The following is a 14,761-nucleotide window of genomic DNA, read 5'->3' on the forward strand; positions in this document are numbered from 1 at the left end:
ACTTTCGAATGTTTGACCATGTCACTGTTTTTCACATTCAATAAATAAAATAATTGTATTCTAAGAGCTTTAATGAACTGCCACTGTTTTACTATCTACAGTCCCAAATTGTTTTTATTTTCTTAAATTACATCATTTTATTTTAAAATGGAGACTCCTGTGGGGGTATACAAAGAGACCACTTAGAGCTCAGATCCTACTTAAATCCTGCTTTAAAGAGGGACATAAATGACACGGTACTGGCCAAATGTTACCCACATGTGGGGGGGAAGGGCATCTGGACAGGAACAGAACATTACTACTATCAGGAGGTGTGCAGGGACTTGGGAGGAAGCTCAGAGGCTGGCTAGGAGGTCACAAAATGAATCAGTCAGAGCGAAGGCAAGGGTGGCAATATGTAAAGGTTAAATTAAACTAAGAAAGAAGGAAAATAGAATGTAAGTAACCACTGCAATATGAGAATAGATTAAAAACAATGAATAAATAAATGAGAATTAAGGAGAAACAACTAATCTGTAACAAATATTAAAAATGAAAAGTAATAAATGTAAAAAAAAATTAAACTTGGTCTTACAGAAAAAGAATTAATACCAAGAGGCTAATAGTCAAGGGTCAACATTACAGTAATAGGAAAGAATGAGAGAGGCATTCACGTTGCACCTCGTCCTCTTGCCATATTTTGTTTACCTAAGTCCTGGTCCTGCTAGTACTACAGTACATGAAGTTAAACATGTATGTGTTTGCAGGACTGAGGTCTTCCATTGTTTATTCTTTGCAGCAGGGATCTGTCTGCAAAGAGCTTAGAACACTTCTGGACACTCCACGTTTAACAACGTCCTCATCAAAAAATGCTCAGTCTGGAACCTATTACTTTTTTTAAAGCAATATTCTTTTCTAGGGTAAACACCACTCATCTACACTACTGATGTACCTTGTTCCAAGTATCAGGGCAATGTGAAATTAATGTACATTTAATTAATATTGCAGAAAGAGCTCTGCTTTTAACTGCTCTCTGAAAATATGGAATTTGGAGAACCGGCTGCAGCTCCTCTAATATTTCAAACCAGTTTGAATTGCTCTATCTTAAGGAACAAATCATTTTGAAGAACTCATTTACATTAATTTTTGCAACCTGTAAAACCACTTCATGCTGTGTCATCTAAGTCTTGTAACTATTTAATAGCTTTCCAGGCAGATGTAAATGTTAAAAATTAAAGGTATCTCATTTTGAAACATATAGAAAATGAAAAACAATTGTACTTCTAATACTTTAACTAGCACAGCCCGCCTCTCTTGTTTTTGTACATTCTGTCCAATTTGACAAGTGACATGCAATTTAAAAAGATGAGACGACGCATACCTTGCCAGTTTTAGCAGCAATCATACTGTTCTGCATTTTCATAGCTTCAATTACACAAATCTCCTGCCCTTCTGAGACCTGGTAAAATTAAAGCAGTATAAAAATGAGGATAGAAGACTTTTAAATGCGCTAAACTTGCATCTTCTGTCTACAGATAAAGTGATTAATTCCTTAGGCAAAGTTTATCAAAGTCTAAAAAGTTTTTCTACAGAACAGCTGAAACCAAGTTGTCATATAGAAGTCCACAGCACAAGAAATGCAACTTGCCGTGGTTACCTTTAGCTAATCAAAATTAAAACAGAAAATGAATCAATTAGGTAGTGGGCGGAGGAGGAAGAAACAAAACAAAAACAAAGTGATCCCCTCCAATCCCACATTTGCAACTTGAACTTTCCAAACTCTCACCTTCCAACAGCTATCACACTGACATCAATAAAGGACAGAACAAAATTTAATGTGTGTGGTTTTTGACTTTGGAGCCACTGCTGTACTTCTCTGGCTCAGATCCATATGAATACTAATCCTGATTCAGGAGCCATGTAAGTTTCTTAGCTTTAGTCCTATAGAGAATGGACTAGGGTCTTTGACAATACTCGGTACCAGACTAGTGCAGAGCAAGAATGGACACCTTTGCACATCACTATATGGATGGTAGCTGATGCCTTTGGACTGCTTAGAGGGAAACACCAATTTTTAATCCACCTGGGAGGGCTCTTGGAGGCAAAAATGACAATTTTCACCACAGCTGACAGCTCTTAAAGGGAAACTCTCATATTTCCTCTTTCAGCTTATTTGCACTCTGCTGGCAGACATATACAAGCTCAAGGTCATATGCAATGCACTGTGTAGCTCTACTTTTGGGCTGACTGTGGCTAGGAATCAGATTCTCTCTTCAATGCCTTTGACTATGCAACAGAAATAAGCCACTTGAGGTTTTATGCTTGTTATGCAGGTTACCCATTTACGGTGGTGGGGGGAACCTTCATGGTTCAAATTCATCCCTGGTGTAATCCCAGACTACAAGGATTGTTTTGGAAACCCTGTGATGATCATCGGAGATGGCAGTCAACAGATTTACACTTTGGATGGAATGGGCCCTGTGTGCTAGTAGCCATGCCTTTGTGGTTTTGTTCAGTGTAAGGATGAACTTTCCTGAGACATCTGGGTAATCTTCATGGGTTTCCACTGCGACTCCTATAGTACATGCAGTTTTAGTGCCTTTGAACTCTGTGTCTGCTTTTCCTGCACTGTTCAGATGGTGGTATTTTTTGGTACACAAACATGAAGGGATGTGATTCACAGTGATGGTCTATGCAGTCTTGGGCATGTTGCTTGTCTCCGTGTATTGTCACCTGGTATCCTAGGAATCGTTAGTGAGGGTGTACTATCCAACAGAGAGAGATGAGAACAGTCAGAAAAGAAACCACGGATGTGAATACACTGAGTGTCTAAATGACTTTTCTTATGAAGTAATGTACTGAAGGTAAGCATCTCCCCAACTCTGTTTTGGATGGTGTGTCCCCTGCTGAAACATCCAGGAAGCTGAGGCAAGCCAGAGAGATACTTATTACTTCTAGTCTAAAAAAAGCTTCTGCACTATCCCTCTGTCAGACTTACCAACAGCAGTATGAGAGTTTTAGAATAAGAGCAGAAAACGTTGGCTCTAAGAACTCTGCATTCTAACCAGATACGCTGAACAATTAACATGAGCCATTGTAAATACAGAAATTCTGTCATGAGAGCCAGGTGTGCAGTTTAAGTCATTAACATTGAGATTCTATGTATGGTACCAAACACTTGTTCTTTATTATCAGTTATGTCTCTAGCCCATCTCTGCCTATCTTTTGTCATCCCCCGCCCCAGGAGTACAAACAAGAGAAATCAAAACCAAACCCACCCATTACAGTTTAGCTACAGTTGAGACACCAACCTACTAAAGAAAGAAAATTCAGAGATTTAAGACCATTCCATTACTGCACTCTTAGAAAAGCTTTGCAGTCAAGGGCCACGAACAGAGGACTGGGCTCCAGGAATTCATAAAATGCTCATCCCGGCTCTGCAACTGATTCTCAGTGTGACCATGGGCAAATCGCTTAGGCCACAATTTTCAAAGCCGAGTTCTCAAAGTTAGACATCTAAAGCAGCAAAGTCAATGGGAGTGGTGACTACTTAAGAGCTCTGAAAAACATCTGGGCATTTAGGGGCCTAAATATGGATTTGGTGCTTAATGTCAAGCACACAAGATGTCCCAAGCCCCTGTGTTATTCAGTTTCACAGTCTGTAAAATGGATCATTTGGTCAGATGGTTGGCACATTAATCAGTTAATGTTTATGCAGAGCCTTAAAAATTTATTTACTGTCTAAATGCTAAGTAGAGTTGTCTCTGTGCACGTCAGGTACTGCAGTGCAAATGGATGGAAATGAGTGAGAATCAGTATTCTGTATTCGTTGGCTTCTGTTTGGTGCCTCGAATTCAATGTATATTTTTGTGTTTGATATAGATGTGTGTTTACAGGGATGATAATAAAAGAGTTGGGCTTTATAAAGAAAAGAAAAAAAATCCAACACATAAAAATAATTTAGTCAACATCTAGTATTCTTATTCATTTAGAAGACAGAGCGTGCTTTTTGTAAGTACCCAAAGTTACAATGCTGTGACAGTACTTCTGATAATGTGCAATTTGTTTAAAACTACTTGGTGAAAGCATCACTTAAGCTCAGAAGTTTAATCACAGTTCTTACGTTAAATCTTTATGATCCTTTCATTGTACAATCCTAAAATTAGGCATTTGTATCTCTCTATTTTCTTTTGGGCTTTGTCCAATTGCTTTCATTACATAATTGTGTGTATCCTTTAGCCTGTTCGTATTATTTAGCCTGTAAATGAAGATCTTAGTGGTGTGTACAACTTCTTCTTTCCTCACTTATTTAAGGATTAATCCGTGCGTGTTACAGTATTTTGCCTTTTTTCACATGTTCTATTTCTTCCCTTTGTGTGTGAAACAATTAAATCCAATTTTAATTCACGATCATCTTTAAGTTTTAAATTTATAGGGACAAGTCCTTCATGACCCAAATTTGTCAAAACAAACAAACAAATAACCCCAAAATTCTGATTAGTTTGCACTGGCTCAGATCAATTTGTTCTGTTGGCTAAAAAGAAAAAAAGACTATTTGGTTTTGTTTTAACAGATTTATGCTGTATAAAATCTACATTTAAATTGCTTGGATTCATGTGAATACGAAAATGGACCAGTCAGATTTAGTTTCTAGAATGCATTTTTAGTGTAACTCCGAATATTTCAATGGTTAATTTTTTTAAATCCATGTTTATTTTTTAAGTAGATCCAAAAATGAAAGGAAGAGAAGGGAACCTAATATCCAACTGCTTCTAACAATACAGATAAAATGGGATTTCCTGTTCCAAAATTTCTTAACTCTTTCTCTGTCTAATTTAGGGACTACATGGTCTTATCTACCCAATCTTAAAGAAAGATTATAGACAATATGTGGAACTGTCTTCAGTGTTTTTCTAACCAAATAATTCAGGATGAGGAGTGGAAGTGGAACTTGAAAATTAGCAACCTTGAGCTATTTTCATTATGCCTACAGGAGGAACATAAGGATTAATTGTACTCCCAGAGATGGCTCCTTAAAATTCAGAAGTACAATAAGACATCTGAGGGCATTACTACTGAGAGATCTTTGTGAGTATAGTACATGTCTTTAAGACTTTTGTGAATCATTTGATAAAGACTTAATGATTGTGACAGGATGTCTTCAATGTTAGGCTTATGAAATGGTCACAAGTCCCACAAGTCTTTTTGATAAACCCAATCAGCACTGATGTATTTCTCCACTCTATGTCTAATTGGTGTAAAGTTTGTAGATCTGAATCTTGTATCTTTCATCCAGCTTACTGCGTCCTCTCCTTTGACATAGGGTCAAGGTTCACATTCGCATCCGATTATCAAAGTGGCACTCATTAAGCAGCAGCCTGCCTTGCACCAAAATGAGTTAGCTTGAAGGAAAACTCAGCCCATTTACTCAGCAGATTTTAGCATTTTAAGGAGGCCTGAATGTCACACAGTATTGCTACATTTTGAAGAGTTTCAGACATCTCCAGCTGATGATTAATTGTAAGTGATGGGAAATAAAATCCAGTAAAGCCAGCTGCTTGCCATGGTCGGCAAAATTACTATAATGGATATAGGCTGCCAATTTTCCAGTTTTACTGGCAAGTCTTCCAAGTGTAATTAAGGGAAGTTATAAATGATATGGAAATCTATCAAGTCCCATTTATTTTCAGAGGACTCTTTCCCCCAGAGACTTTTATCTTCAAGCTTATAGTTTGCTTTGTTGTGCTAATGATTTAAACCACTTCATATTTCTGATTAAAGCCCCCAATATCCTTCATAAGAAGTTAGATCCATTTCTTTCACAAAGATTTAAAGAAACAGAACCCTTTTTAAGTTGTGTTTGTGAAATAAGCTCGGCTCTTGTTTCCTCTGAGCTGCATCTTAGGTCTCTACCTACTTTTTGGATTTCAAACCATGAATAGCCTTGAAGAGACTGCAAAGATTTGGGGGTAAGAGTTGACTTTTTTGGTTTTCTCTATTTTAAAAAAAATTAAGATTGTAGAAACTACCTTTCCTGCTAGGCATTTAGCAGAAGGTGGTTTTTCTTGCTAATGTTGTTTGATTTGGAATAAAAGCATGAAAATGATGTGCAAAGGCCTAAAATTGGAGATGTAAAGGATGACTGCACAGTATTTCATTTCTCAATTTCATCCTTCAGAGCCACAAAATGGGGGTGATACAGTTACTGGATGAGATTTACAGTAACAGCTGTGGTCTTCCCACACAAGGGAGGACCTTCTAATGGGCTAAGGTCTGTTTTGAACAGACGGGGAGTAACAAAACAAGGTTCCCTATTAAGGGTGTGCAGTAATATTTCTGATAAAGAAAATGAGAATAGTCAGATTGCTTTTAGAAGACCCAAATCCCATTCTGCTGTTAAAAAATGGAATTATATTAGAAAGTGCTAACTGCTAAATAAACAAAAGACTAAAGGGATGTAAATGCAGGAGAATTTTTTTTTAAATCTGCTCTCCAGTAACTGTAAAGAATGCATAGGAACCAGTGCCAGTGGCATATGGCTTTCTACTGTGCTAAACATTCAGACAAAAGACAGGTTCATCAGTCATTGGTGTATCTGGATAAAAAATTAGCTTCTGATGGATGGTATTTAGAGCTTACCTGCTGCTAGTACATTACCAGAGAAACACAGGTTTTGAAACCCACATGACATTAGAAACTGCCGACCATGAATACAACACGTGCAAGCACTCATAATGTATGCCAGGTTATACAAAATAATAAATAAGCTATTTAAACCCTCTGCCTAAAATTGGGCCTGCTGCAAGGAACCCTGGGTCAGTCCTACACAGGCCAATTAATGCACAGCATCTGCTGTATAGAAGCAGTGCATGAAGCATTTCCCAATGATTTCAGCAATTAAAAGAAAACTGTTTCCTGCCTGTTCTGACAGCAACTGTGTTCAATGCAACAGTGAGCACCAAATCATTGTGTGCAGCTGAAAAAATTAAGTCTTTTTTTTTTTTTTTTTGAGAAGGGGGTGGATGGGATGAAGATTTCTTATGGAACAGGATAGTTCTTTTGTTGTCCTACATTCTGTGTTTTTCTGCCAAATTAGACAGAAGGCTCCGAGGGCTTACAGGGCCCTCTACAGTATCACCTTCTGGTGCTCTGTGGCTCCTTAAAAAGATGGATCAATATCAACCCTGCTGATTTGTCTACAAAAGTGAAAATCCTTCAATTACATTTTTAATACCATTGTATTTAGAACACAGGTGTTTGAATGCAACATAGTTTTAAGGCTCTTAGATCTGAAAAAAAGCCCAGTAACATCCACAAGCAAAAACCATCGCTGATTTGGTTAAAAGCGCAGTTAGAACCTGATTTTAATTCTGTCTCCTTTCTGAGCCTGGGGGGGAGGGGGAGGTTGGGAAATATCGCTCAATATTCCCATAATTTCCACACTCGCATCCCCACATATTTATGTATACTGAGAATGGACAATGGGAGACTATGCAATAATAAAGCAACAATCAAGCAATCTTGAACATACAAAATAGTGCATATGCTCTTTCAAAATTAATACAAACACGTACAACTTGTAATCATTATGGCTGCAAGAATATTATATGGTACATTAAAGCCATGTTCCTTTTGTGCACTGAGGTATGTAGAAAGTGCTTGAAAATAATGCTCAGTGTTAACTTAGTCCATTTTAGTATCATTGCCCTCCCATGACGTTCCTTCTCTATGACATGTTGGCATGCTGGCAGCAAGCACCTAAGTAGAAAACAAATCAGGAGGAATCGGATGAGCAGCAATTGAAATTCCTTGACGTTGTCCAAATCTGTGTAAAATAATTAGTGCACGTTTTCCCTTCCTTCCAAATTAACTTGGAAACTGAAGCTATAGAGTTGAAAATATAATTAGCAGCAATTAACAGTGCTTGACAGATGATTATTCAACTTTTTATGCCACACTCCTTTAATGAATGAATGTAGGTATAGCACATCCCAGATTTTCTGACCTCTGATTAACCAAAGGTCAGTGACGTCCTCCTGACAGCAATGAGCACTGGTCATTGCACCCCCACTTATCCAAAACACTAGTTTTTCCAATGGTTTCAGAAATTTCCAAAACTTTTTTGGGGAAGCTGATGTGCTACATATGTATTTTGGTGGTAGCAGTTACCACCAAATACTACACATATACATGGTCTTGACAGCCAAAGACAAAGGCTAGTTTCTGTTTTGGACAAAAATATTTTGATTTATCGGTGATCTTTTAAAAGTTCTTATGAATTTGGTAAAACAGCCACCATTTTTTTTTTAGTAGGGCCTTCTAATTATTTATGAATCGTTTCTTATTGTTACAATAGAATTTCACCTTTAATAAAACCCCACTCCCAAAGAATCTTCAATGTGTTTACATAAAGAAATAAGTAAAATTATTAAAGTAAACTGTATATAAAAGAATGCAATCTTAGACCAATATAAATGTTATATTAAACAACATACACTTTTAACAAGTAATACATTTTGAAAATAGTGGACACTTATTAGCATAAATCACAATAGAAAGATCAGTTAATTTAACTATTGCATTCAACCTTGTGGTATCAGCATGGTGGGAATATTGGAATGTTACAGTTTTTTGAAATTGTAAAAATAGTTTCAGCTTCAGTTTATTGATAATTTTCCTTACAATAAGACACAAAAACTATAATGAAATTTATATGGTTGTACATTAATGTACAAACATATAACGAAATACATAAAAGGGCAAGTGAGATTCCTGATCATGTTTGATCAAGTTCATAACCTATATTTTACAGAAATATGCAGCTAACATCCACACTGGGAACACTACACACACACAAAAAAAAGGAAAAAACTGAACAGAAAGGAATAATTATCCCCACAAATTATTGGTTTATTCACAACTGGAGTGGAGAATATGTATGGTTTGTGAAATATGCTGGTATATTAAATAACATCATAGATTTCTATGTAAAAGGTATACATTAAATTACCAACCCCATTCCTTCTATATTCCATTTTGGTTATTACCCCCAGCTGGAATAAGAATTATTATGGACATAAAGTAAAAAAAATAAAAAGACAAATTTACTTTATTTAGATTTTTGGGACTGCATTGCAAATAAGGTTTGAGACTACAAGTGAAGTGGTGAAAAGCAACAGGTAACATATAAAATCCCAATTTCTTATTTTACAAGAATTTACAATGTCATGAGGAGTATATGTGTTTGGGTGGCAGAACTGTGGACGTTTTGTTTTTTCACTCTAAATATTTTAAAGTTAAAAACTCTGACTGGATGTGTCTCTAATCCATGCAAGCCTTTTTCTAAACTTTACTGCCAGAGGATTTGAATTCAATTTTCAATAAAATCTCCCAATTTGTTTCTAGCCTAGCAGCATTAAGTAGTTTTGCAAAATGAATTTAGCCAACACATCTCACTTCTGCAGTTTTAAACAATCCTCAGGATTTTAATCTTAATTCTGAAATTATTCAGATCAGTTACATTCCATAATATATTAATATTTTGGGGGGAAACTGTCTTGTGCATTCTCAGTACACAGACATCTGCTATTCAAGCAAAAGTTTTAAATTACAAATTACAGCTTCACTTTAAAGTCATGTAGTTTTGTTAAATGAGAAGTGTCCATTTAAAAAAGTAATTTGACACGATAATATTCCCAAATCACGATAGTCTTACATTTATTGGAAAAAAAAACTTGAAAATTGAGATAACAATCCTTAATTACAGGGAAACCTCCAGCAGTGTTCTTATGGCTGTAATAATATACAAACAAATTAAACAAATCCATGTTGTGACTGGACATTTTATCCAATCACTGTTCTTTTGTATATATTTGTAGATGCCCAAAGAAAATAATTAAACTGATTTATCCAAATCTGCAGGCTATAGCTTACTAAATAGTGTCTGGCTTATTAATGCCACCTATTTCTAGTTACTGTGGGTTTTTTAAAACATTTTTATTTCAGATACATGCAAAATTGAAAAAAGTAAAAATAATATTTTCAGAGGGCCACTGAGACCTTTACAACCAATTATTGTTGCCATATACAATCACTAGCAAACTCAGAAGAGTTATGAAGAGAATCCATTTTGGGAGCACCCTGGCAGGTTTTCTGTAAACATGATACAACATTTGAGCTATGCACACAGAACCATAGTATCTTTTGCTTCCGATATTCCACTTATTCACCATACAGCATTCTTTACACACTGAGCTCAAAGCAGAATATCAGAAGGGAAAATAATAAACAAAGGATTAGTAGGCACTGTTTTATTCTGCCCTCAATGCTTAGTACAGAATGTCTGTGCAACTCAGAATGAGTTTTTAAATTTTGTTGTATTTTTTGTAATTGTTACAAGATCAAATTGTATCTGTAGCATTTTACTAGAGGTTTATGAAGATGGCAATGTACACAATCCGTGCCTGGGGGCCAACTGTGTTCCCGCTGAAGTCAATTTGAGCAAGATCAATGCCTAGGCTATGATTTTGAATGTGTATAACCTCTCCTGTCTCATTTAACACTGCCAATGTCCTGAATTTTGACTATAACAAATGGCCTCGTAACAACAGGCTTTCATTCTAATATGTACTTCTTCATAATAACTCTCTTCACAGAAAATTAAAATGGATGTGCTTTACTAGACAGACAGTGCTATCATTACAAATAAGATATAAAAGTTTAGCCTAAACTGAAGACTCATCTGCTAAATATCATCATCTTTTTCTCATTCAGAGAGTTTTCAAATTCACAGTGCTTTTGTGGTTCACATTACTTTGTTTTTAACTGTTTCCAGTGACAAGCAAGTGACATTTAATTACATCCCTCAGATAACGTGGGGAAAATGGTAAGGAAAGAAGAAAGCAATGTTAAAGCTAAAAAAAATCAGCACAAGTCCTACTTCTCTTTGTATGACAAGTAGCGCTTTCCCCTAGTGGGAATCGAGCAGAGCAGAAGGCTGACTTGTGGCCAACAGAAAATGAATTTCTTGCTTGTACGCTACTTCTTTGGCAGAAGTGAATTCCAAACTGGTTATCAGATTCGCTGGGGCACGCACATACAGCCTTATATCATGCTTCAGCAACCCAACGCGTTTTTCATAAATAGCAGCCAAGAGAGAACATTATTTTATGAAAGGCAATGATATATAAAGTCTGAGGAAAACTAATGAAGAGACCATCGCTGGCTTCTCATTTGGCTAAGGACACAGAGAAACTAACCAACACCATGTGTTTTACCTGGCCAAGCAAAATGCCCATAACCAAATGGCTGATAATAAAGACAGTTGTAAATGCAGCCATTCAAACAAAGATGATGTGTCCCCCCTCACTAGGAGTTTCTTTTCTATTGTAATGTTATCTCTGAAGTATGGATAATGTAGACTCTCTCTCGATGCTATTGAAGTCTCTGAAATAATCTCTTGAAGAGCCCAGCCCTGGTGCAGAGACTGTTATATGATCTTCCAATAATATTTAGCATAGGTCACAAGTTAAAAAAAAATATCTTGGAACAACTAATAACAATGCCGTTTTATTAATAATAGCTATAACCTGAATGAAAATTAGGAACAGCATCTGAGTTTTCCCTGCTTTTCAGCTGCATTGTTTTCAGACACTATTACCATTGTAACTGATAAATACAGCTGGAAATACAAAGATGACTTAAATTCTTTAGTCAGCCTGAAAAACAAGGAAGATCAGAACACATTCAAGCAGTAGGACAAAAAGGTTTGTATTTATCAGAGAGCTACAGTTCCCTGTTCATCATGCCTTGAACAGCTGTAGTGAGTAAACCTCGTTCTGATGGACAGCCAAGACATGTAATCTGAATCACACCATCCCACTGCTTATTCAGTGCAGATAGTTGATACTACCTCAGCTCCTTTTTAAAGTTTTGACACTAGTCCTGGAAAGGAAGGATTTAAGTTAAACCCTTTCCAATAACGCAAATGTGTTTTTGTAATTAAAGCCACACAATTAGCGTTGACAAGCTCAGATCGGCAGAACAGCGATTATGCTGTTCAAGGGCTCTGCCACTCAGTGCCTCCAGCAAAAAGCTGCAGGAGAGGAGGAGAGAAAAAAAATCCTCACACATTATTTAACTTGTACTCTTGCACTGCACCACTTGTGTGGATTTGTACAGGGAGGTTTTTAATTCCTTGGCCATGGCCCCATCCTCCCATGGTTCTATTCCTTCAAGACCACAAAATATTTGTCAAGCACAAGGAAAACATTTTGTAACATCCAGCAGAATTAACTTTTTTTAAACCCAATCTATTTATAGTGTGAAAAATGTAACGTAAAAACGGTTCAGTCTTGCAGTATTGAAATACCTTGAAAACATGATCTTTCCTCCCACAAAAACAAATATTTGCTTAGTACCTTACTCACTAGGCAACTCTTAGGCTGCCTCTATATAGAAGCAGTGGGTTTCACTCTCCACACAATGAGATGAATCGGTTGTAAGCAGTCAGTACTCCAACCAGCTTTTAGGCAAATCTCAAGACTAGCTGTTTTGTTAACTCTTAACAACGGACCATTCATTTTTATTCTTGACAGATTGCAAATACTTTGCATGATTCACTAATAAGCTTTTCTAATCGCTTGTGACAGAGGCATCTGAGTGTTTCAGGCCCTGATCCTGCAGACACTCCCACACGATTCACTTTACACCAGTGAGTAATCCAGCTCACTTCCATGGAGCTATTCCTGTGCATAAAGTCACTTCCCAGGCATAAGAGTTTGTTAACATTCAGTGGTGAAACAGGTTAATTTTAAGTGAATTCAACAGTTTTTAAAAGTGCACATTTAACTATTTTTGCCACATGCAGCAATTACAACAGTCAAGAAATATTTATACCTCTGCCATGTGACACAGTGGAGTTTTCCTTTCAGTTGCATTTTTACCAAACTGGAATTAGGTGACAGAGAGAGAGAGAGAGAGAGTGTGTGTGTGTGTGTCTACATACATTTTATTTATATATAATTAACATAACAAACATATAGATAGTAACATATTTAATATAAACGTATGGAGGCAAAGACCCACTTTTCTGGATCTCTGCACCTGGAGCTTTTATTTCCCATCTCTTTTTCCTATCAACAGAGAGAAATGTCCATACATATGCTGTGTAAAAGCAGAGAAAGCTGCATGGAAATGTGTAGGGCAACACCTTTTGAGATTAAACATGTAGTAATTTGGGGTCCTTATCCAGCTTGTACTCAACCTCTCACTGAAGTCAGGATTGTACCCTGGGGGTATGTCTGCACATCAAAACAAACAAACGAAATAGGACAGATGTCTCAAAGCTGGGGTCATGGGGCTCATGTTGTGGGGCTGAAAACAGCCATGTAGACTTTGGGCTCAGGCTGGAGCCTGGTTTCCGAGACCCAACCCCCTCGCTGTGTTTTAGAGCCCAGACTCCAGAACCTGGCCCCAACCTGCGTCTTTACTGCTGTTCTAAGCCCTGCAGGACAAGCCCCAGGTCTCCTGACCTGGACTCTGAAGACTTGCCGCTGCTGGTGTTTTTTTGCTTCATAGATGTACCCTTGAATTATAAATTCAGGGATCAGGATTTTCTATTTGCCTGTAAAGTGCCACATGTCTATTTATGGTCCTGTCTAAACAATAACAGTACTAAGCACTTTAGACTCAGGCCTTTGTTGCTTCATTCTTATGTCCCCTAGTCCAGTATAACATCACTCCCTTCAACGCTGTAAGTTGGCTCAGATTCAAAACTCTTAACCCCTAACTATAATTTTATGTAATGTGGTTGTGCTCGGATGTCACACAAAACTGAGTAATGTAAAGCACCTACATGTAACTCTCAAACATCATGTTTTTTTCTAGTTCTGTGTGATGGAAAAGAATGGAAACCCCCAGGATAGTGGTGATGTGTCCTATTACCCTCCACTCCCTAGATTTTGCTCCTTAGACAGGTTGAGGGAATCGCCTACAGAGATTTCTTACTTAGCATGGAATGCTCCCTTCAGGAATGTGTGAATCACAGTACTCCTGTCATGACACTAAATGACAACTTTTTTTTTTTTTTTAAATCAAATAACTTTTCCCCAGGAGGACACATTAACACCTATCCTGTTTCACCTAAACATGAAGATTGTATTTGACAACTACAGTACTTAACTGGTCCAAGGCAGAAAATCAAGCAACCTCCCCCACCACAATCAACAGGATAGCATGCTATCCAGATGAGTGTTTGCTCTTACTCAGCTATGAAAGTTCCCTCCACCTCAATGTAATTTGAAATGTGCTTTTTAAGAGTACAGCTTAAACAGAGGAATAAACAATGGATAATGGAAAAGAAGCAAGCAATACACACACACAATCATACTCTCCAGACAATGTTACAAAAGAAAGTTCTGTAAAGGAGAGCAGCTCAGGCTTTCCGTTATACTGTGGAGGAAACTGTGTGGAATATCGTATAAAATTATATATAGCAAAAGAGCCTCTCTTACCAAGTCCCCAGGCTTTACAGAAACTGCCACCACTGCTCCAGGCATCGGTGATCTCAAAATACTGGTTGTATCCTCCACTGCTTTCTCTGGCATGTATTTACTCAACTCTGCAGCAAGCTTGGTCAGTATGCGTAACTTGTACTTAAGGAAAAGACAAAAAGAAAAATATTTTAAAATATTTAATCCTGTGTCTCTTGTGAATTTCTTTGTAATGATCTAAAAGTCTCGCATTGATATACTGTTTGTATGACGACTTAAAAGATGGTGTT

At 37.1% G+C, this 14,761-nt stretch overlaps 1 protein-coding gene across 3 annotated transcripts in view; it reads right to left on the reverse strand.

Moving 5' to 3' along the window:
• Window positions 1-14,761, reverse strand: part of PCCA (propionyl-CoA carboxylase subunit alpha) — a 445,042-nt gene that overhangs the window by 15,758 nt on the left and 414,523 nt on the right. For all 3 annotated transcript variants that reach the window (XM_050948397.1, XM_050948393.1, XM_050948418.1), the window contains 2 exons: window positions 14,493-14,633; window positions 1,361-1,438 (listed from right to left, as the gene is read on the reverse strand). In XM_050948397.1, coding sequence (XP_050804354.1) covers window positions 1,361-1,438; window positions 14,493-14,633 — 219 coding nt within the window. The remainder of the gene's footprint in view (window positions 1-1,360; window positions 1,439-14,492; window positions 14,634-14,761) is intronic.

This window comes from Gopherus flavomarginatus, chromosome 1 (assembly GCF_025201925.1).
Source record: "Gopherus flavomarginatus isolate rGopFla2 chromosome 1, rGopFla2.mat.asm, whole genome shotgun sequence".
In the NCBI taxonomy this organism is placed as follows: Eukaryota; Metazoa; Chordata; order Testudines; family Testudinidae; genus Gopherus; species Gopherus flavomarginatus.